This window comes from Schistocerca cancellata, chromosome 1, assembly GCF_023864275.1.
Source record: "Schistocerca cancellata isolate TAMUIC-IGC-003103 chromosome 1, iqSchCanc2.1, whole genome shotgun sequence".
Lineage (NCBI taxonomy): Eukaryota > Metazoa > Arthropoda > Insecta > Orthoptera > Acrididae > Schistocerca > Schistocerca cancellata.
Window position 1 is genome coordinate 263192806 of NC_064626.1, and position 24506 is coordinate 263217311.

Below are 24506 nucleotides of genomic sequence, written 5' to 3' on the forward strand. Positions count from 1 at the left end.
TACATGTTTCAGCCATAATGAGAAAATTCACAGAATATCACAGAAATCAGTCACTCGTAGTCTCGTTCACATAAAATACAACGGAACGCTAAAATATGACGGTATTTCACACAGTACGGAATGTGGAAACCGACTGAGGGCTGATGGACCAGTTGCGCAGCTGTCTACTGCGCATCTCAGACTCAGGGGCCACCAGCGCTATCATACGTTGCCAAAAGCCTGGGACACCAGCATTCGCTAGCTCTTATAAGTGCTGAGCAATGAAACAGAAATGAAGCAGCATAGGAATACATACCTGCGTCCATTAGTCAAGCTCTGTTCGATGTCCAGCCAGTGTAGAGTCAATGATGCTGCTAGAGATGGCAGCTCTGTGCACTAGATTTCAAACCTTGAATACCCTCAAAAGAGCTACAAATTTCTTTATTGGCCATCATTTTTCGCCTTACAGTTTTGGTGAACAGCAGTGTAGAACCTTTTTCATTTCATATAAGGAAGTATTTTTATACACTCCTGGAAATTGAAATAAGATCACCGTGAATTCATTGTCCCAGGAAGGGGAAACTTTATTGACACATTCCTGGGGTCAGATACATCACATGATCACACTGACAGAACCACAGGCAAATAGACACAGGCAACAGAGCATGCACAATGTCGGCACTAGTACAGTGGATATCCACCTTTCGCAGCAATGCAGGCTGCTATTCTCCCATGGAGACGATCGTAGAGATGCTGGATGTAGTCCTGTGGAACGGCTTGCCATGCCATTTCTACCTGGCGCCTCAGTTGGACCAGCGTTCGTGCTGGACGTGCAGACCGCGTGAGACGACGCTTCATCCAGTCCCAAACATGCTCAATGGGGGACAGATCCGGAGATATTGCTGGCCAGGGTAGTTGACTTACACCCTCTAGAGCACGTTGGGTGGCACGGGATACATGCGGACGTGCATTGTCCTGTTGGAACAGCAAGTTCCCTTGCCGGTCTAGGAATGGTAGAACGATGGGTTCGATGACGGTTTGGATGTACCGTGCACTATTCAGTGTCCCCTCGACGATCACCAGTGGTGTACGGCCAGTGTAGGAGATCGCTCCCCACACCATGATGCCGGGTGTTGGCCCTGTGTGCCTCGGTCGTATGCAGTCCTGATTGTGGCGCTCACCTGCACGGCGCCAAACACGCATACGACAATCATTGGCACCAAGGCAGAAGCGACTCTCATCGCTGAAGACGACACGTCTCCATTCGTCCCTCCATTCACGCCTGTCGCGACACCACTGGAGGCGGGCTGCACGATGTTGGGGCGTGAGCGGAAGACGGCCTAACGGTGTGCGGGACCGTAGTCCAGCTTCATGGAGACGGTTGCGAATGGTCCTCGTCGATACCCCAGGAGCAACAGTGTCCCTAATTTGCTGGGAAGTGGCGGTGCGGTCCCCTACGGCACTGCGTAGGATCCTACGGTCTTGGCGTGCATCCGTGCGTCGCTGCGGTCCGGTCCCAGGTCGACGGGCACGTGCACCTTCCGCCGACCACTGGCGACAACATCGATGTACTGTGGAGACCTCACGCCCCACGTGTTGAGCAATTCGGCGGTACGTCCACCCGGCCTCCCGCATGCCCACTATACGCCCTCGCTCAAAGTCCGTCAACTGCACATACGGTTCACGTCCACGCTGTCGCGGCATGCTACCAGTGTTAAAGACTGCGATGGAGCTCCGTATGCCACGGCAAACTGGCTGACACTGACGGCGGCGGTGCACAAATGCTGCGCAGCTAGCGCCATTCGACGGCCAACACCGCGGTTCCTGGTGTGTCCGCTGTGCCGTGCGTGTGATCATTGCTTGTACAGCCCTCTCGCAGTGTCCGGAGCAAGTATGGTGGGTCTGACACACCGGTGTCAATGTGTTCTTTTTCCCATTTCCAGGAGTGTAATTCCGAGGTTGTCCATTGTCTAAGCCACGTAGTCTCCTTTCAGAATCTAAATAAAGTGATGACCTTATTGTAAAGAAATTCAACAATTCTTACTTTATTGGTTTCTCTACATACTGCCTGCTCTGCAAATACTCTCGCCGAATATCTTAATATAACTGCATAGCGACGGCAGTGTACCATCTGGACACAAAACAGTTCAGGCTTGTTTCATTACCAGCTAACTGTTTGCTGCGACATATTGCCTCTTTACCGTTTCTGGGACTTGCACCGTGTGCTTCGTTCGTGAGAAATTTAATCGAAGTGTATTAAGTAATGGCAGTCGACAGAAGTTTACTACAGGTATGTTTCTGTGCTCCGCTGGAAAATTTTATGTACTAGATTTAAACCATACGAATGAGGCTAATGATGTTTAACTGCGTATTTATCAGTTACGTTCCGTTGGATATCACAAAGAAAAACCCTCTTGAGATCTCATGCACTCCTATTCCTTCATTCACGGCACAAAAAGTTTCTACTTTCAGTTGGAGTGGAAGGTGACATTTTGAGTAAACATCACGACCAGTGCCATCGAGTTCATCATTTTGACAAAACCTGAGGCAGTGTAAGAACACAGTTCTATTTCGAAAAGCATACCGCACTTACATGCCCATTTAAGTTGAAGTGTGTATAAGCATACGCGTCTTCCTAGCATTAGTAAAATATAGAAAATATGTTTTCCCTTCTTTGGGATCTGTTGTGATGCTGAACAGCGACTTTCTCCTGTCAGCAAGCTGTAACCGTGCTGCTATACGGAGTGCTAAAGAAAGTGATCCATATTTTGAAACGTATTAGTAGCGACAAACTAAAAACACATCTCTTCTACTGAAAGTCCTTTCCTATTACAAATAACCTACGTACTGCAGCAAACAAATTACGACACATTCCTCTGTTATTTTCCATGCATACAGCATGCAGTAAACCTCTCTTAGTGCTGTTACTGCTTTTACATTGTTATTTTATCTCTGTTCTTACTGCTTTAGTGGAAGCCAGTTATTCGACGATGGAAATGACAGAAATGGTCTTCTGTTATGGTCAGGAAAATCAAAACTTAACAAAAGACTGTCTGCCATTTCCCGCGCGGAATAATTGATGTACATTATGCCGGTAAGTGCAGAGATACGTAAAAGCGTTTAACAAACATACCAAAACACAAGCTGATTACACTACAGCTAACGTCTCTGCACTTTCCCAACCTTTGAATACGATTTATAGTAACATTACTGGCATTAACCGAGCGGTCTCAGGCGCTGTAGTTAGGGACTGTGCGGCTGGTCCTGACGGGGGTTCGAGTCCTCCCTCGGGCATGGGTGTGTGTGTTTGTCCTTAGGTTAATTTAGGTTAAGTAATGTGTAAGCTTAGGGACTGATGACCTTAGCAGTTAAGTCCCATAAGATTTCACACACATTTCAACATTTTGATTTGAACACTACTTACAGATGATAACTGTCTTCTGTGTCCATGGACAACAAAAAGAATGTGTCCTTATTTGCTTACTGCATTTTGTAGGTCGTTCATAATAGCAAACAGCTTTCAGTAGAAGATACGTGCTTCACAGTAGCGAAGATGAATAGGTGGTCAGAGCTCTTAAGATATGCATTTAGAGATCATATTTACCAGGCATTCTTTTCTTGTCTTAGGCCATCATAACATCTCTCAAAATACTGAAGGCATTTTAACACCCTCTGTAAGTGACGACGGCGTTCGTAAGTCTCACTCATAAAACGCAGACTGTTGTTGTGGTTTTCAGTCCAGAGACTGGTTTGATGCAAATCTCCACGGTTCTTTATCCTGTCCATTCGTCTCCATCTCGGAGTAACTACTGAATCTGTTTAGTGAATGCATGCCTCTACGGCTTTTACTCACCTCGCTTCCTTACAATTCTAAATTGATGATGCCTTGGCGCCTCAGAACGTGTTCTACCAACCGATCCCTCCTTCTAGTCAAGTTGTGCCACAAACTCCTCTTCTCCCAAATTCTGTTCAGCACCTCCTCATCAATTACGACGTCTACCCATCTAATCTTTAGCATGATTCCATAGCACCACATTTCGGAAGCTTCTATTCTCTTCTTGTCTAAACTGTTTATCGTCCATGTTTCAGTTCTACACATGGCTACACTCCATACAAGTACTTTCAGAAATGACTTCCTCACACCTACAATAGTCGATGTTAGCAAACTTCTCTTCTTCAGAAACGCTTTCCTTGCCATAGCCAGTCTATATTGTATATCCTCTCTACTTCGACCATCATCAGTTATTTTGCTCCCCAAGTAGCAAAACACATCTACTACTTTAAGCGTCTCATTTCCTAATCTAAGTCCCTCAGCATCACCAGATTTAAGTCGACTAAGTTACATTCTATTATCCTCATTTTGCTTTTGTTGATGTTCATCTTATATCCTCCTTTCAAGACACTGTCCATTCCGTTGAATTGCTCATCCTGGTCCTTTGCTGTCTCTGACAGAATTGCAATGTCATCGGCAATCCTCAAAGTTTTTACTTCTTCTCCGTGGCTTATATCTATTACTCCGAAATTTTCCTTTGTTTCCTTTACTGCTGGCTCAAGTTACATATTGAATAACATCGGGGATATGCTACAGTCCTGTCTCATTCCCTTCTCAAACACTGCATCCATTTCGTGCCCCTCGTCTCTTAAAACTACCATCTGGTCTCTGCACAAACTGTAAATAGACTTTCGCTCGCTGTTTTTGACCCCTGCCACCTTCAGAATTGGCAATAGAGTGTTATAGTCAACATTTTCAAAAGCCTTTCCTAAGTTTACAAATGCTAGGAACGTAGGTTTGCCTTTGCTTAATCTATCTTCTAAGATGAGTCGTAGGGTCAGTATTGCCTATTATGTTTCAACATTTCTACGGAATCCTAACTTTTAGTATATTGCAGCCGTGACTTATTAAACTGATGGTTCGCTAATTTTCACAGCTATCAGCAATTGCTTCCTTTGGGGTCGGAATTGACATATTCTTCTTGAAGTCAAATGGTATTTCGCCAGTCTCATACATCTTGGTCACCAGATGGTAGAGTTTTGTCAGGGTGTGCTCTGCCGAGGATATCAGCAATCTTAATGGAATGTTATGTACTCTCGCAGCCTTGTTTCGACTTAGGTCTTTCAGTTCCCTGTCAAATTCTTCATACAGTGTCATATCTCCCATCTCACCTTCATATATTTCCTCATCCATTTCAATAATATTGCCCTCGAGTACATCGCCCTTGTATAAGCCCTCTATATACTCCTTCCATCTTTCTGCTTCCCTTCTTTGCTCGGAACTGGTTTTCCATTTGAGCTCTTGATATTCATACAACTGGTTCTCTTTAATTTTTCGGTAGGCAGTATCTATCTTACCCCTAGTGATATATACCTGTACAGCCTTCCATTTGTCCTGTAGCCATCCCTGCTTAACCACTTTGCACTTCCTGTCGAGCTCGTTTTTGGGATGTTTGTATTCCTTTTTGCCCGCTTGATTTACTGCATTTTTATATTTTCTCCTTTCATCAATTAAATTCAATATCTCTTCTGTTACCCAGGGATTTCTAATAGCCCTCGTCTTTCTATCTACTTGATCCTCTGCTGCCTTCACTATTTCATCTCTCAAAGCTACCTAGCCTTCTTCTAGTGTATTTCTACCCGCCCTCCTAGTCAATAGCTCCCTAATGCTCTCTCTGAAACTTTCTACAACCTCTGGTTCTTTCAGTTTATCCAGGTCCTATCTCCTTTCCACCTTTTTGCAGTTTCTCTAGTTTCAGTCTACCGATCATAACCAATAGATTATGGTCAGAGTCCACTTCTACCGCTGGATATATCTTACAGTTTAAAACCTGGGTCTTAAATCTCTTTCATACCATTATATAATCTACCTGAAACCTTCCAGTGTCGCCAACCCTCTTCCACGTACATAAACTTCTTTCATGATTCTTAAACCAAGTTTTAGCTATGGTTATGCTCTGTCCAAAATTCTACTACGCGGCTTCCTCTTTCATTCCTTACCCCCATTCCATACTCACCTACTACTTTTCCTTCTCTTCTTTTTCCTCCTATAGAATTCCAGTGCCTCGTAACTATTAAATTTTCAGTTTCCTTAACTATCTGAATAATTTCTTTATCGCATTATACATTTCTTCAATGTCTTTATCATACGCAGAGGTACTTGGCATATAAATTTATATTCCTGTGGTAGGCATGGGCTTCGTGTCTGTCTCGGCTAGCCGGCCGGGGTCGCCGAGCGGTTCTAGGTGCTACAGTCTGGAACCGTGCGACCGCTACGGTCACAGGTTCGAATCCTGCCTGGGGCATGGTTGCGTGTGACGTCCTTAGGTTAGTTAGGTTTAAGTAGTTCTAAGTTCTAGGGGACTGATGACCGCAGCAGTTGGGAAAGTCCCATAGTGCTCAGAGCCATTTGAACCATTTTTTCTCGGCTACAATAATGCATTCACTGTGCAGTTAGTAGTTGCTCACCCGCGCTCGTATTTTTTATGCATTACCTAACCTACTCCTGTATTGCACCTATTTAATTTTGTGCTTATAACCCTGTATTCGCCTGACCAGAAGTCTTGTTCCTCCAGCCACCGAACTTCCCTAATTCCTACTATATCTAGCTTTAACCTATCCGTTTCCCTTTTTAAATTTTCTGACCTGCCTGCCCAATTAATGGATCTGACATTACACGCTCCGATCCATAGAACACCAGTTTTATTGCTCCTGATAACGACATCCTCCTGAGAAGTACCCGGCCACAGGTGCGAATGGGTGACTATTTTATCACTGGAGTATTTTACCTTAGAAAACGCCATCATCGTTTAACGATACAGTAAAGCTGGATGCGCTCAGGAAAAATTACGGCTGTATTTACCCCTTGCTTTCAACCGTTCGCAGCATCAGTACAGCAAGGCCGTTTTGGTTAACGTTACAAGGCAAGATTAGTCAATCATTCAGACATTTGCCCCACAACTACTGATAAGGCTGTTACCCTTCTTCAGGAACCATACGTTTTTCTGGCCTGTCAACAGACACCCCTCCGATGTGGTTGCACCTAAGGTACGACTCTGTGTATTACTGAGGCACGCAAGACTCCCCACCAAGGTCCTTGGTTCAGATTAAGTAAGGAATTAATAAATTCATTACGATTTTAATACTAGGATTTCTAGTTCTGCTCGGCTACTTTCACGCCTTTTACGTACTTCCCCAGGAAGACTGATTCTCCTACAACTTTTGTAATTTGTAAATAAATTCTCTGCGCATTAAGGTTATGTCCGTAAGTGCATTGCTGAAGAACAACGTTATCTCTTAAATGAAATAAAAGTATTTAATTTAAATTACTGATTGCTTTTTCCTTTCACGTGTTACGTTGTAGCTTCTGATGTTTGCATGATATGCTACACTTCTGTCCGTTCTTCATTCTATCTTCAAATTCTTAACACAATTAATCTTCTTCTTAGTATTATTATTATTATTATTATTATTATTGTTATTATTATTACCGAAAGCATCTGAATCTTAACTTTTCGGTCTCTTTTTCTTTCCTTCCAGTAGTGTGTACCAAATGAGTAAGTTTCTTTCTAATTCGTCAGTGATTTAACCCATCTTTCATTCTTTCTTCTGTTACTATATACTATGATAGTGACACTATCATCCTTCCTTAAAATAAATTACCTCCACGTTTTGCTAGCACTTGACTCTCATGTTACATCCCTCCCATATTCCAGAATTATATAGAGCTATCGCTTCAAAAAATATATAATACAGGATTTACCAAACATTCTTTGGCTATCGTCCCTCGTCCAAAAAGAAAAACCATTTAATAATATACTAGCATGCTACGTTTTGGATATGCTAGTGAAATACGTTTACATGCTGCCACCATCAGAAGTGAACCTAATATTGAACCCTCTCACGTCATGTAACTACTACTGTTTATCTCCAGCGCACTTTAGACCGACTATTCGAGAAGAGCAACTACCAAGGTACTAGACTGGTAGAAAGAGTCACTTTCAGACGCAAAACATTAGTATGATTTCATTCTTACACGACAAATGAAGCAGACAACATTGTTTACTGTATTTTTATGACATTTATCACGTAGGTGTTTGGAAACGATTATGTTCTTCCAGGTACCTGGAAGCACGATTTATAAATACTTAAGTTTTACTATAAAACTATTTTGTTTCTTTATGTTTTGTTTGAAAATCACAACTAGCAAAAAATTTCAGAGTGTGCTACGTAGATTACTGACATGGTAATTGCCTTTTTGTAGAAAGATTTGCGTTCGTTAAACAAAACCGTAAACAAACGGCAGAGTATTTATGTTTTTACTCTATGTGTGCGTACAGCATTAACCTACGATTACCCTGTGGTATGAGTGATGTCTTGAAAAAAATGATATAACAGGGTCTCTGGACTCTCTGTAGCCGAAAGTTTTCTCGAAATGAGAGACACGTTCATGAAATGTATTCGCAGTTGCTAATTCTAACACCCGTCCTATATACAATTGAAAGATGACAACGAAAATTTGTGCTGGAAAGAGACTTGAACACGTGTTTCTCGATTCACGCGACAAGTAGCCTTAACTGCTTAGACTGTCCGTGTACGACCTACGTCCAGACCGACAGTTCCATATGTCGTCGCTCCTGCGTCACAACCTGTCCTCATGCACAGGCTATGTAATTTCCATACAGGGCACGACATTTTTAATTGAGAGTAGTTGCCTGGTAGCGTCGGATAAATACTATATTGCAATGACTGTGTTATTAAGAAGCAGGCATGGATGTCCGAAGGAACATTGCACTCTTCTCCTTAACAATACAGGCACTAGAATATCGTATTTATACTTTCAGTATTTTCTGTGGCGCAGGATTTTGTGGGGGCTTCTACAAGCATAGTCTTATAATTAATATTCCCTTTACCAAACAACATTTTCCAACCACTTGCAAATATTAGGTCTCTGCACTCAGCGTGGGGAATAACAATTTCAGGAATGTCAAGATACTATAAATCAAAACTGCATGCTACCCCAGCAGATATACTATAAGCTTATCTCACATGGAGCAACCATAATATGCAACAGAGCTCAAGCTAAAACACGTCCGTCGTTTCCTTCAGCATGACTATAAGGTGAGCTCCACTTCAAGATAAAAATCTTTACTTGTTTCCGCCTGTGATTAACATTACAAGTGGATATCAAAGAAAAAGTTAAATTAGCTTCTGCCCAACAATAACTGTACTTGGGCGTACTTAGCTAACCAGGATAATCAATTGATTCGCTAAAATGATCTACAATGTATCACTTTCTACTCCTGTACCCTAGAGGCAACACGTTCACATAGCACTGCTGCTACTATATTGAACAAGATCATGCCCGTAAGGAAAAGACACAATAACAGAATGTATATTGTAAGGTGGCTGTAATTTCGCAACTTACAAGAACTCATATCCATACTTTGCCGTGGTTTACAACCGGATTAGGTATCATTTGATAGGTTGTACATCGTGTATATGAATATTTAAAGAAGACTGACATTTTTATGTACACCTTGTAATTATTGTATGCAAGGCGGGAGAGTATCTTTATTATCAAAACGGCGTAATGAATGATTGCCTATACTAGTAGAGGTTGGAACGCTAGTGGAAATAAGACGGCGGGCGTAACTCAAGCTCTGTGTGGAAGAGCCTACACAGGGGTGTTTGTCCTGCTTGACACAGAGAGTAGCCAAGATGGACGGTCTGGGCACCTGAGCGCTGAAGCACAATACAGCGGCGGCCGGCCGGTGTTGTAGTGGGGCCTGAAGGATAACCGGATAATACTTCGGAAACTCTGAAAATCTTGGACGCAGCAGAGAGGAACGAGGAAGTGTTACCTCGGAAATCACGCAGGCTGGGATATTTCTAAGGATATTTACTCTGAGAAGCGTACCATTGTATGTATTCCTAATTATAGGGGATAGGTATTTCCTCGCAAACTTTCCTCCGCGCTGGACGTAAAAGGATAAAATATGGTTGGTCGGCGTTCGGAAGAATTTGTATAGAGGGAGAATATGCCATAGTTTCGAGAATATGATTCGCTTTCTGCAGTTATGAAGGAGGGGAGTCGAGCTTTACTGGGAGGCCAGTGGCGGAGAGAAAGTGGTCTTCCATTTTGAGCACCCGTATTTGATGGTCGCTCAGTGTCAGCTTTTGTTGGTGCAGACGGACTTGCTGTCTTTGCTCTCAGGCGATTTTATAGTTAGAACGGTTAGACACTGTACTGTTGCGAACTTACACGATTCTGGACCTCGCCTCCAGGTAGGCAGTCGTCATTGATAACGCAGCTTTCAGTGATTGAGAGCACTTCTTGTGCTCACGTTGAGATGTTGTCTGAACTTTGTCTTTGTGGCAGGGAGTTCGCGTTACTCGTCTGTAGAACACAGAAAGAAGAAGACAGGATTAGAGTATACTAGTCAGAGGACCGTCTTCTGCCGTCATAGTGTTTGAATGAGGGTTATTTTGATAATTTGCTGCTAGAGTTCTTCCGTTGTTACAGATATGTACGAGAACAATCACTCCGACCCACCGGACGCAGTACATATGGTGATATTACTAATTGCTTCGGCTTATTACGGCTATAAAGCTAAACAGCTGTGATGACGTAAATTTTATTCCAACTGAGGTTCCACAACACACTATATCATATTTGAAAGTAGTCTCTTCTAGTGTTTGGTACATAGCTGATGTCAGTCATCTCGCGTTATTTATATTAGAACACGTAGCCACAACAAGGGGCAGATTTTGTCAATTGATCATTCATATTAGTTAGGAAATCCACTTGTTCTTTTTTATGTCCATTGGTCATTGATACACTCCTGGAAATTTAAATAAGAACACCGTGCATTCATTGTCCCAGGAAGGGGAAACTTTATTGACACATTCCTGGGGTCAGATACATCACATGATCACACTGACAGAATCACAGGCACGTAGGCACAGGCAACAGAGCATGCACAATGTCGGCACTAGTACAGTGTATATCCACCTTTCGCAGCAATGCAGGCTGCTATTCTCCCATGGAGACGATCGTAGAGATGCTGGATGTAGTCCTGTGGAACGGCTTGCCATGCCATTTCCACCTAGCGCCTCAGTTGGACCAGCGTTCGTGCTGGACGTGCAGACCACGTGAGACGACGCTTCATCCAGTCCCAAACATGCTCAATGGGGGACAGATCCGGAGATCTTGCTGGCTAGGGTAGTTGACTTACACCTTTTAGAGCACGTTGGGTGGCACGGGATACATGCGGACATGCACTGTCCTGTTGGAACAGCAAGTTCCCTTGCTGGTCTAGGAATGGTAGAACGATGGGTTCGATGACGGTTTGGATGTACCGTGCACTATTCAGTGTCCCCTCGACGATCACCAGTGGTGTACGGCCAGTATAGGAGATCGCTCCCCACACCATGATGCCGGGTGTTGGCCCTGTGTGCCTCGGTCGTATGCAGTCCTGATTGTGGCGCTCACCTGCACGGCGCCAAACACGCATACGACAATCATTGGCACCAAGGCAGAAGCGACTCTCATCGCTGAAGACGACACGTCTCCATTCGTCCCTCCATTCACGCCTGTCGCGACACCACTGGAGGCGGGCTGCACGATGTTGGGGCGTGAGCGGAAACGGCCTAACGGTGTGCGGGACCGTAGCCCAGCTTCATGGAGACGGTTGCGAATGGTCCTCGCCGATACCCCAGGAGCAACAGTGTCCCTAATTTGCTGGGAAGTGGCGGTGCGGTCCCCTACGGCACTGCGTAGGATCCTACGGTCTTGGCGTGCATCCGTGCGTCGCTGCGGTCCGGTCCCAGGTCGACGGGCACGTGCACCTTCCGCCGACCACTGGCGACAACATCGATGTACTGTGGAGACCTCACGCCCCACGTGTTGAGCAATTCGGCGGTACGTCCACCCGGCCTCCCGCATGCCCACTATACGCCCTCGCTCAAAGTCCGTCAACTGCACATACGGTTCACGTCCACGCTGTCGCGGCATGCTACCAGTGTTGAAGACTGCGATGGAGCTCCGTATGCCACAGCAAACTGGCTGACACTGATGGCGGCGGTGCACAAATGCTGCGCAGCTAGCGCCATTCGACGGCCAACACCGCGGTTCCTGGTGTGTCCGCTGTGCCGTGCGTGTGATCATTGCTTGTACAGCCCTCTCGCAGTGTCCGGAGCAAGTATGGTGGGTCTGACACACCGGTGTCAATGTGTTCTTTTTTCCATTTCCAGGAGTGTATATAAACATTTGTAATATATAAAGGGATTTCAGTCCACAATAAATGTATAAGCAGAAACGGCATTTATCATTTGTAGTTACTAGTTCCCTTAATTATTCATTTATGTTGATGTTGTAATTTATATGTCAAAGAGCAAGAAGGCGAAGATAATATCACCATTAGGAGATCCTATGATCTGCTTCAGGGGTAGTCAGACTGGGCCAAATCTTTTCTATGCATGTTATAAGATAATGAGTGAAAGTAGAAAAACCTAAAAAATGTTATTATTTTTGATGAGTTATGAAAACCGTTTCTTTAGTTATATTCCAAAAGTTACAAAAATGGCTTGTAATTTTTGAAATAAAACATTATTCTCCAATGATCCAGCTGACATATTTAACCCAACTGTTAACAACTGCATTTAAATGAAATTTATATCAATTTTAGGTACGGTGCTAGGAACACTCAGAATTTTAAGCGTTGATGAAACATGCTGTACAGAATTGACTGTGTTCAGATGGATGTTGCGGTGGTGAAATGTTCAGGTGTTCAAACGAGTGTCCGTTTTGTTGAATGCCTTGCTAAACAAGCCTTATAAACGTCCTGCGGACGAAATGTAAAGTTACTGATGCCACACAGCAACACGTTTCCTTGACACGCCGATTAAAGTAATTTTCGATGCCGTAAAAGAGGCACGTCGATATGTGCAAATAAAAGATATAAACATGGCATATACATCCAGTAAATATTTTGACATGTTACTGATACTCGACGAATACCCATTTCAACACCAGTAGCTTTCTCTTTGTAGGAGTATCTAAGGAATCGTGTATGCGTCGCCGATCCCGCAGACGCAGATGTCTCTGAGCGGCACAACTGGGGAGCTTGTCGGTTCACAACTATACACGTCGTTCCCAGGTTGTTTAGAACTCACTTTGAGTTGTGTAATTTTCTAGACAATACCCAAATAAACTACACTCGGAAATCAGCAGAAAGAATACTGTTTCTTATCTTTACCTGTCGAAATAATCTTTCTTTCACTTATTATTGTTTGAGCTGCTGGTAAAAACATCCTGAATGTAACACGGTCGCTGGCATTGAAAGATTTTCCATTATTTAAAAGTTCTTCTATTGCATCTTAAAATAACCTCCTAAATCTTGAGGCTGAGAAACGACTTTTCGTCACAGAGTTAACTGAAAAAAACATTCTCCTTAGGCAGAAGAAATGCTCTTGCAATTCCACATCTGGCATTAGTATCATTTCCTAAGATTTGTTGCAGTTAAAGGTATCCTGTTTTCACTAGATTTGATAATTATTGAACACAATAAAATTAGAAACACCTACTAAGCGAGGTCAAAGAATTTGTAGTAAGCTGGTCTTTCAAATTTAATACAAAAGTAGAAATCCCAAGTAATGTAGATCGAAAAATATTGTAGTCCGCCAATTATTTGCTCAAATAATAGCCTCTCACGTATGCATGCCTTCCCAGAGTCTGTTAGCTCTAAACTCTTCAACGACGTATTAAGGGATTGAACTTAGTTGTCGCTTGAAAACCGATTTAGAGCACAATATGTAAGGCTGGTCAACCTCTTGGCTACGAAGATGTAAACTAGTAGAAACGTTGTTACTTCAGTTCAAAGAATGACGCAGACTTTTTTTCAAAAGTATTTACTGAAATTGATATGGACCACCGATGGCTATACCTATAGATTTTCGTTTTACAAGGGGGAATGCGCATGTTCGATGAATTGAGGCTCCTGGTACATGTACTGTCCAATTTCAGCGACGAACGATAAAGAAATTTAGCGTCCGTATCTTCTCGCTAGCAGTACACAGATGACGATATTCAGCAAGGCTATGCACCATCACATCCCTTTCGAACTGTGCAGTGCTATCTAAAAAGCGATGTACAGGCATCAGAGTAAGAAGGAGCTTGTGTACCTAAACCACCGCATCTCTGTCCTTATCATTTGACGCAGATTCTGTAGATCACATGTAAGGCATCCAGCGAAATGGGCGTTGATGGTGCAGACTGAGCTTCCGACCGTCAGAGTCAACGAAGATTTCGGTAACTCGTGGAGGCCATGCCACGACGTGTGGCGTCGTTATGACGAAATTTGTTCTTACAAATAATAGGAAGGTATTAGTAACACTGTACCAAGGACCTTGTGGCGCTGAAAACACTTATTCTTGCCCTTTCATCGAACAGAGTAACTTCGGGTCTCGTTAATACTAGGATGGTGAAGGTGTAGATAAGCCGCGTGAAGTCGGCTCTGGAAGGCGCAGGCGCAGATCACCAAGCGGCGTCCAACTAAAGGTCTTACACTTGGCCGTTGGCCTTAAGATGTTGTTGAGTGGAAATATATTTTGTAATGAAAATATACAAAGTGCCGAATGTGTACTGAAGAGGGAACTTTCGTATGTGCAGGCAAGGACAGTAGTGTAGGAAACATGCTCTCATGTAAATGTCGAGTAGTCAATGTTGAAGTATGAGTTGCAGATGGACTGGTATCTCTGGAATAATATCACATGCATATTAATCTGCCTGGCCTTTAGTGGCGATTTGTGGTTCATCTAGAAATGTCTAATATACTCGATGTCCCAGAGATGTTGCGACGCCGGCCGTGGTGGCCGAGCGGTTCTATGCGCTTCAGTCCGGAACTGCGCGACTGCTACCGTCGCAGGTTCGAATCCTGCCTCGGGCATGGACGTGTGTGATGTTCTACGTTCTAGGGGACTGATGACCTGAGATGTTAAGCCCCATAGTGCTCCGAGCCATTTGAATCATTTGATGTTGCGAAAAACTTTGAGGCCAGGCCTAGTCTCCTAGGAATGCTATGCTCTGTCTCCTTGGTGCATGAAAAACATTGGAGATTTTACAGAGTTCCGGGAGAAAAAGAAACTGGATGTAAACCCGTGTCCGAAACCGTCAACCACCGAGGCAACAGAGTATCGCATTCATAGGAGACAAGACCTTTCTACCTAGCAGCTAGCCCCATCTTCTCCACTGGCTACGACACAGCCACGATCACTGAATAACCAACACCGTCGGCGTACAAATTCACGCACTCTTCAGAACGGGAGGACTAGCGACAGGAGCCGGCGCCTATAACATAAAAAAATGGCTCTGAGCATTGTGATACTTAACATCTGAGATCATCAGTCCCCTAGACTTAGAACTACTTTAACCTAAATAACCTCAGGACACCACAAACATCCATGCCCGAGGCAGGAGTCGAACCTGCGACCGTAGCGGTCGCGCTGTTCCAAACTGTAGCGCCTAGAACCGATAGGCCACCGAGGCCGGCGCCTATAACATAGACGCTCTGTAGCTTTGTTTGGTTACACTTCCGGAGGTTGGCTTCTATCTCCGATTTATTCCTCAAGACACCCTCTACACACCCTCTACAACCCCTGGGACACTCCAAATATACATACATACCATTCATGTTTGCGCATTACTACGCTTTCACTCGTCCCCTAATAAGGTATAAATCTTATTTTCGGGATAAGAGGAATAGTGTGCATCGCAATTTTTTTTCGGAGACTGACAAGATATTTGCAATATATGGAAAATATAACCACAGCTGAATTTCATTACGCTTCCGATGATTGTATTGTGATACTCCAAACCATGATACTGAAATCCTATCACTAAATTTACGTTGTAGTAAATATTTTCAAATCGGTTTCTAAACATCTGGTGTTCGACTATTTCACGTGCCAACGAGAAGCAACGATTGCCAGAGTTAATTTTAAAATAAAAGCAATAATAGCCATCGTTCGCAAAGGGAAGTCTTTTGGACCTAGGTTTCAGCCACTACTAGGAGTGACTATAGCATTATCGCTTTATGTTTATTTTATACTAGACATGGCAGCTTAAATGCTTTCTTTCTGATGAAAGCTCTCTCAGTAGTGGCCGAAACCTTGGTCAAAAAGACTTCATTCTGCGATCGAGGGCTGTTGTTGCTTTAATTTTACTTTGTAACGGTCGCTAACAACGCAGCCATGTTTAAAACTTTCCATTAATTTTGCCCTCTAGCAGCAGACTAAAAGTTTCGTTATTGCGCTGTTTCAGACACCAGTGATGGAACGCCAGAGGACCTCGAACGGACGCCGACATTCTACGATCGCGCCTCTAGCATCGAACACGAGGTAAGTAATTTGGGCTTTCGCCATTCTTGCAGGACGTTACAAAAGGGTTACGAGTTCCACATAAGAGCAGCTGCCGGCCGGGGTGGCCGAGCGGTTCTAGGCGCTACAGTCTGGACCCGCGCGACCGCTACGGTCGCAGGTTCGAATCCTGCCTTGGGCATGGATGTGTGTGATGTCTTTAGGTTAGTTAGGTTTAAGTAGTTCTAAGTTCTAGGGGACTGATGACCTTAGAAGTTAAGTCCCATAGTGCTCAGAGCCATCTGAGCCATAAGAGCAGCTAGTCATTGTGCACATGCACTATCGTGACAAAAGGCATGGGATACCTTCTAATATCGTGTTGGACCTCATTTTGCCCAGCATAGTGAAGTACAGGAATTCGTAGCGGGCCACAACAAATCATTCAAGAGACTGATGACGCAAAAAAAAAGTGCAGTAACTTGATGTGACAAGTCGTTGGAAGTTCCCTGCAGAAATACGGAGCCGTGCTGCCTCCATTGATGTCCATAAATGGGAAAGTGTTGCCGGTGCTGGATTTTGTGTATGAAATGGCTTCTCGATTATGTCCCCAAAATTCTCGATGGGATTCATTTCGGGGAATCTGGGTGGCAAGATCGTTCGCTCGAGCTGTCCAAATTTTTTTCTTCCACACAATCGCGAATAACTGTGGCCTGGTGACATGGTGCATCACTCTTTGGGAACATGAATTCCTTGATGGTTGCAAACGATGCCCAAGCAGCCGAAGATAACCGTTTCCAGTCAATGGTCAATTGGACCAGACGACCCATTCCACTAGCAAGTTCAGCCCGCATCATGATGAAGGCACTACAGGCTTGCACATTGCCTTGGGTCCAGGGCTTCATAGGGTCAACGCTCTTCTCGAATCCTACCATCAGATCTTACAAATTGAAATCTTGATTCATCCGACCAGGTTACGGTTTTTCAGTCGACTAGCTTGCAGCCGATACATCACGAAAGGGCGCTGAAGGCGATGCCTTGCTGTTACCATAGGCATCTGTGTCTGTCGTCTGCTGTCATACCTCATTAACTCAAAATTTCGCCGCATTGTACTAAGCGATACGTTCGTCGTACGTCCTATATTTATTTCTGCGGTTATTTCACGCAGTTGTACTTGTCTGTTAGGACTGACAATTGTATGCAAAAGCTGCTGCCATCGGCTACTGCGTCGTCCGTGGTGAGAGGTTATGCCCGAATTGGTATTCTCGACACACTCTTGGCACCGTGTATCTCGGAAAATAGAACTCCCTAATGATTTCCGAAATGGAGTAGCCCATGTCTCAAGTTTCAGCTACCATCCCGCGTTCAAGGCCTGTTAATTCCTGTCGTGCGGACATAAACACATCGGAAATCTTTTCACTTGAATCACCTGAGTACAAATGACACAGCTCCGCCAACTCAGAGACTCTACTACCTTCTGCACATGTAAATATCGCTATCTCATGATTTTGGGTCACCACGGTGTATATACAATGTGTTAAGAAAAACCTCAGTGTCTCAGGGGATGATATGCATCAAAACAAGACCAAAATGTCGTACGATCACAGGTCCTACAAAGCATATGAACACGTGTTCATAGGAGGTACTGTTGTGAGATCATCCATGGCAATGCGTCACTTGTCCTACTGCAGACGACTACCCTACAGTTAACGCTAATTATCACCCCTGGCATGGAATACTGCGAGGTAGGAAGGTATCATGGACCTCTGATTGCGGATAGGATTACCGTTGTTGCATTCGCGGTATGTCACATACCAGGGTCAACAGCGTGGTAGGATACTGCCGTGCCGTATCGATGTGAACATTAGTTGGCTCAGTGGTCTGTAGTGAGTTGTTCCGTTTAGTTGTGTGATTGTACTGTAATTTTCTTACATCTGTTTGCGCTCGTATACATTTCTCCTAACTCTGGTACGTACCGTGATGTTCGATCTACTTACGCGTCAAAAATGGTTCAAATGGCTCTGAGCACTATGGGACTTAACACCTGTGGTCATCAGTCCCCTAGAACTTAGAACTACTTAAACCTAACTAACCTAAGGACATCACACACATCCATGCCCGAGGCAGGATTCGAACCTGCGACCATAGCGGTCACGCGGTTCCAGACTGAAGCGCCTAGAACCGCACGGCCACACCGGCCGGCACTTACGCGTCAAATTTAAAGTAGATACTATTGTTATGTTTACGGTGCCTACAACATGTTTCCTCTTTTGCAGATACCCTGAGACAGTCTAGCAATGTAGGCCTTTTATTCCACAAGGGAAGTGGCAGACATGATTTAGCAGATGGAGCTAATCTGAAAGTCCGTAGCCTGTACACTGCACTATTTCCAGTACTCAGGGTACCAGCTGTTAAGCGGTTCAGCCAATTGATTTAAAGCGTCTTGGGGACATAGGTTCCGTAGCACCCAACAAAGTAGACACTGGAAAGCCTCGTTAATTTCGCACGCCTTAAGTGGAGGAGCGCGTTCTAGGTGCAGTGGACGAGAATCCTGAAGGTAGTGTGCAACGAATAGCAACAGTTGAAGGTGTTAGTCATCATCCGGTCTGGACGGTACTTCACGGGTAGTTATTGTACCCATAGCATTGTCTCCGCGTCCAGTTCCTTAGGTCAGAAGACAATCGTGCCAAAGTGCAGTTCTCCCAATGGTTCTTGCGACAGTGCGGTGCAGATTCACTATTTGCTTCCAATTTTTTTAAATTTATTTTTTATTGTTTTTTCTTCATAGTCAGCATGTGTGGACCGATAAAAATCCCCATACAGTTCAAGAAGCAAAGCATCAGGACCGATACTGAATTAATGTATGGGTAAGAGTTCATGACGATAGATCACTAGATCCGTATGTGCTATCACAAGGTTTAGTCAGGGCTTGTTATCACCGCTTCTGAAGAACGTAAAGCCCATCTTCTTGGAGGATGTGTCGTGTCATGGCAGACTACAGATGTGGTTCATGCATGACGATGCACCAGCTCATTTTTTCAGCATTGTGCGTCGGCACCTGATGAGAACATTTAAAAACCGTTGGATTGGCCAGAGAGGTCCCATACCTTAGCCAGGTGGTTACTCGGACCTAAATCCACTAGACACGTGAAACATTATGTCTATTCCACTCCAATAAACGATGTGCAGACACTATACAATCCTGTGTTTCGTTCCTATCAGCACATTAAAACCAAACAGAGTGATTTGAAAGAATGCGTGAGTTCTTACACCGAGGGTCAGAGGCAAGCATTGAGATGAATGGACATCATGTTGAGCTCCTCAACTGAACAAATGGTCATATGTTAGAATGGTTATAAGACATTTTTTCTTGTTTTGTTTAGCACAAACATCATATGGAATATTAGATAGCTTTTTTAACACCCTGCACAGATGGCACTGGTAGTTAGACATTGTCGTAACTAAGACAGAGACTCGTAGTTGACCCAGAAAACAGACAAACAGATAGTTTTTCAAATAATTACCGTTTTATTACACAACTTGCAAATCAATGACTGTGAAAACTCACAGTCTTTAATTATCTAAGATAATTCGTTCGAATCGATTTCATTAGAACGAAACAAACTAATTATAGAAAAGACAGATGAGAAGCAAGATTTATTGGATGAATCATAAGGAAGTACAATTTTCCCACAAAGGAGGTAGCTTGCAAATATTTCAAGAGACCGATTCTTAAGCACGGAAATTCAGTCTAAGGCTACTGTCATCTAGTATTAATGGTGGAGATAGACAAGATTCACTCCCATATAGGACTAACAGCAGACAGAGCTGTGTCGTTACCAATGAATAGCGGAAGTAGCGATAATACAACGAAAGTCGTCGTGGTTTTTCACGAGGTCATGTGAGAAGAGCGGTATAGTCTTATAAATCCACCTCCAATACCTTAGGCAGACGCAGCAAGATATATTGCACATCGCGGAGACGCTTAGTGTTAAAATTCTTACAGCGTACGTTATGTTCCAATGAAACGTCAACCAACTTATTATTTATTACTCCCGCACATAGTTCTCAAGATAGCCATGACAAAAAAATTTAGATGCATTCGAAATCACAAGAAGGCTTACGACAGTCAAGCCTTAAAAAAAAAAAGGGGGGGGGGGGAGAGAGAGAGAAAAGGTAACAGTCACATAAAGACACTGGCTTGTGAAATACAAATTATAGATCTACTTTTCAAATAACGGTAGTGCAAAGATCATAGAAGACACACGCTCCATTCTAGCTAGGAAGACGTTAATCTTGTTCGGCATTATATGTTTATACTATCACCGTTTGTGAACTAATGTGAAGAGAACGTCTCTTCTTAAAGGGACGGACTCTATGTAAATTACGCAATATGAAACATATTCTGCTTCTTATTTAGTTCTGGAGTAAATATTTATGCTATCTCTCCTTTCCGAGTCGTCTTTCGTGTAAGCAATACGCCCACCATATTCAATAATACGTCTAGCATTTTCAACACTTTTTCTGTTTATATTACTGCTTTTCTCTGTGCTGTAATTTCCATTGCTAGGTTAACTGTTCTTCTATACAGTGGCAGGTGTTCCACTGACATCTTTCGGTAAAGTTCTTCCCTAGACTAATTCCTCTTTTTTTACCTTTTCGATTCGTTTTTCATCACTGCACTGAATTTTTAAACTTCTTCGACAGCACAACATTAGGTGACAGGCAAGTCACTGTTCTTCTTCCTACTACTTTCATCATCTACGTCCTTGCCTGCTTACCCATAAGACATACTATGTGCGAAGTAAACTGTTAATTTCTCTCGGCAATTCTTGCTTGTGGGAAAATTGACCAATGACACAGGAGTTTTTAACATATACCGTGTTGATTTGCACATTCGTTGTTACTGGTGAATTTTCCCACACGCACGGATACATCAAATTTAAATGTTATAAATGTACTGCATTTATCAGTCATTATCTGTGGAAATTATATCGGAGAGCGGAACGCCAGCCTTGTCATAGTGCTCGCAATGCTTTAAAGTACGTACCAAAGGAAAATGTGAACACATTGTTCAGTTCGTCATTGAATGAACTCAGTTTTATGCTTCAGTTACATTATTACTGTACATGGCATCGTGTGATGAAGTGCACGGATTTATATGTTGTTTCTCACCCAAATATGATGTTTTTTTTAGAGGATTTTGGGAGGAAATTGATGGTGCATCTTCAGTGATGAAATATAGAATGTTGTATCATTGCTGGGTCAGTAATCCTGTCCGTCAGTAAAATGACGGTGTCGAATATGGGTTTCGTAAACAGTTGTATGGTGTCCCCACTTTGAGTGATCGAATTGTTAAATAAGATGAATCCTTCACAATTTGCATTTGAAGGAATTGTCTGTGAGACATCACAATGTCATTTGTTCTTTATTCAGTCGTGGCGCTGTTGTCTGTACTATAATTAAGTTATGTTTAGTTATTTTTTGATTCCCTTTACACATCCCCGGCATTTACAAACTGCACATAAAAATTGTTTAAAAATATATTTTTTTGGGGGACGAAAGGGGTGTTATTAGTCTTCGGACTGGTTTGATGCGGACGCAACGAGTTTCTCTCCTGTGCCAACCTCTTCATCTCAGAGTAGCACATGCAACGTACGTGCTCAATTATTTGCAGGATGTTTTCCTACCTCTGCCTTCCTCTACAGTTCTTAAGCTCTACAGATCCCTCTGTAACGGTGGAAGTTATTCCCTGATGTCTTGATAGATGTCCTACCATCCTGTTGCTTCTTCTTGTCAGTGTCTTCCGTATATTCCTTTCCTCGCCAATGCTCCAGAGAACCTCCTCATTCCTAACCTTATTAAAAAACCTAATTTTCAGCATTCTTCTGTAGTACCACATCTCGTCTGTTCCCGTTTTCCCAAAGTCTATTTTTCACTCCCATACAAAGCAGTGCTCCAAACACATATTCTCAGAAATTCCTTCCTCAAGTTAAGGAATATGTTTGACAAAGGTAGATTTGGCCAGGAATGCCGCTTTTACCGTTGCTAGTCTGCTTTTTCTCTCCTCCTTTGCCGGCCGAAGTGGCCGTGCGGTTAAAGGCGCTGCAGTCTGGAACCGCAAGACCGCTACGGTCGCAGGTTCGAATCCTGCCTCGGGCATGGATGTTTGTGATGTCCTTAGGTTAGTTAGGTTTAACTAGTTCTAAGTTCTAGGGGACTAATGACCTCAGCAGTTGAGTCCCATAGTGCTAAGAGCCATTTTTTCTCCTCCTTTCTCTGTGCGTCATGGCTTATTTTGCTGCCTAGGTGATCACCAATCCTGATGTTAAGCTTGTCGCCGTTTCCATTTCTCCTACTTCTTATTGCTTTCGTCTTTCTTCGATTCACTCTCAATCCATATTCTGTACTCATTAGACGGTTCATCCCCTTCAGCAGATTCTGCAGTTCTTCTTCACTTTCACTGAGGATAAAAATGTTACGTGCGAACCTTATCACTGATATACTTTCACAATGATTAGTATTTCCACTCTTGAACCTTTCCTTTATTTTCATGATTGCTTCTTCAAGGTACAGATTGAACAGCAGGGATGAAACACCACATCATGTCTTAACCCTACATATAATTGACGATGGTTATTCATATAAGAAAAGGGACTACAGAAAATACGTTAGACATATCGTGGCGCGCTAAACTCACTACACATACAAATTACGTACTGTCTGAGGAAAGCGTGTATTTCGGGTGTCCTGTATAAACAGTTCTGCGGCAGTACGCGTAACAGACCCATTTTTAAATTATTTCTATGACAATGGCGTCTATTGTCCTAGACTAAAACCAAAAATGTGTGTGTGTGTGTGTGTGTGTGTGTGTGTGTGTGTGTGTGTTTCTAAGCACTTCAGAACTCGTTGCCACTCAGTTTGTTACGACACATGACAAATATGCCACTCAGTTTGTTACGACACATGACAAATAATTTTGCTGTAGGCAGCGTTAGTTCTGTCGTATCCCCGAACAGGTCAAATCGATCAATTAAGAGTGTGACTTACGTGGCGCAATATCAGGACAATGGCAACAGTTTAATTCTGTCGTGACGTATGTTCACCTAATTTTAGTTTGAAATAGAGTCAAGAGGGAGTAAAGATTCCTTGGTTGCTTACGTTCCGTTCTGGAGTACAGGGAATGTGACCTGACATGGATGGTGATTTATCGAGATAGGAAGGTGACATTAACTCTTAATTAATTCCAAATAAGTTTATTCACCATCAAAAACATTTACTCGTACATGAAATGTGTCTGACTAACAATCTCCATGAACTATGTATCAAGAGATTTCCTTTTCTTCTCGTCTATGGTATCAAAATTTGATGTTTATCAGACGACCGGTTTCGGCCTATAATGACCATCTTCGGATCTGCTTTATAAAAAGAAGCCGGTAGTCTTACGACGTAAAAATTTGTGACCGTAGACGTGAAGTAAAGGAAATTTATTCTATATCTAGTCTGTTCAATTCGCGACCATGTCGCAACTTGTGGAACTATGTGTCAGCCCAAACCCCTTTATTTACGATTCTGCCGATTAGTTGGCCCACTCGTGGCGTAAACTGTATGTCCTTTTACAGAAGGGTATTGCCCATCCAAGATAAAAGAGCTATCTGACGTCTCGCTTTTATCGTTATTAGATACACTAACTTGAGTATCTAATTTACTATATTAGAGACAAGTGCAGTTACTTCCACTCGTCTACCATGAAAACAACGGGATTCCTGCTCTGATTCACAGGAGACCAGTACTACGCAGGTACTTGCTCCTACCAAATACTGAAATTAAGACCAACTGTCTTTGTTCAACATTAATTATGGGTCTATAATACTTTACTAAACTTGCAACATATCTATCAGTTGTATCTCCTTCGCCACATCATTACTTATTCTCGTGGAACAGGTTCCACTGCTCCTTTAGTTGGCGCTGCAATTACAGCAGTAACAGCTTCTGTCCGAGTGTTGTCTGTCACTGTCAAGACTTAGACTGCTTGACGGTTTGATGATGATTGCCTTGCTACTGCTAACACTACTAATTTATACTACGCCTTCCGAAGGCCATTATCACTTGTGCACGTTGCCTTGCTTCCGCTTTCCTTACACTACCAACACATTTTTCGATGCTTCTGAAATATACCGTCT

The 24506-nt window shown here is 43.2% G+C and overlaps 1 protein-coding gene across 2 annotated transcripts in view; it reads left to right on the forward strand.

Annotated features, from left to right (window-relative positions):
• Positions 1 to 24506, forward strand: part of LOC126170827 (serine/arginine repetitive matrix protein 1-like) — a 594764-nt gene that overhangs the window by 379079 nt on the left and 191179 nt on the right. For both annotated transcript variants that reach the window (XM_049920751.1, XM_049920754.1), the window contains exon 4: positions 16292 to 16368. In XM_049920751.1, the coding sequence (XP_049776708.1) occupies positions 16292 to 16368 (77 nt within the window). The remainder of the gene's footprint in view (positions 1 to 16291; positions 16369 to 24506) is intronic.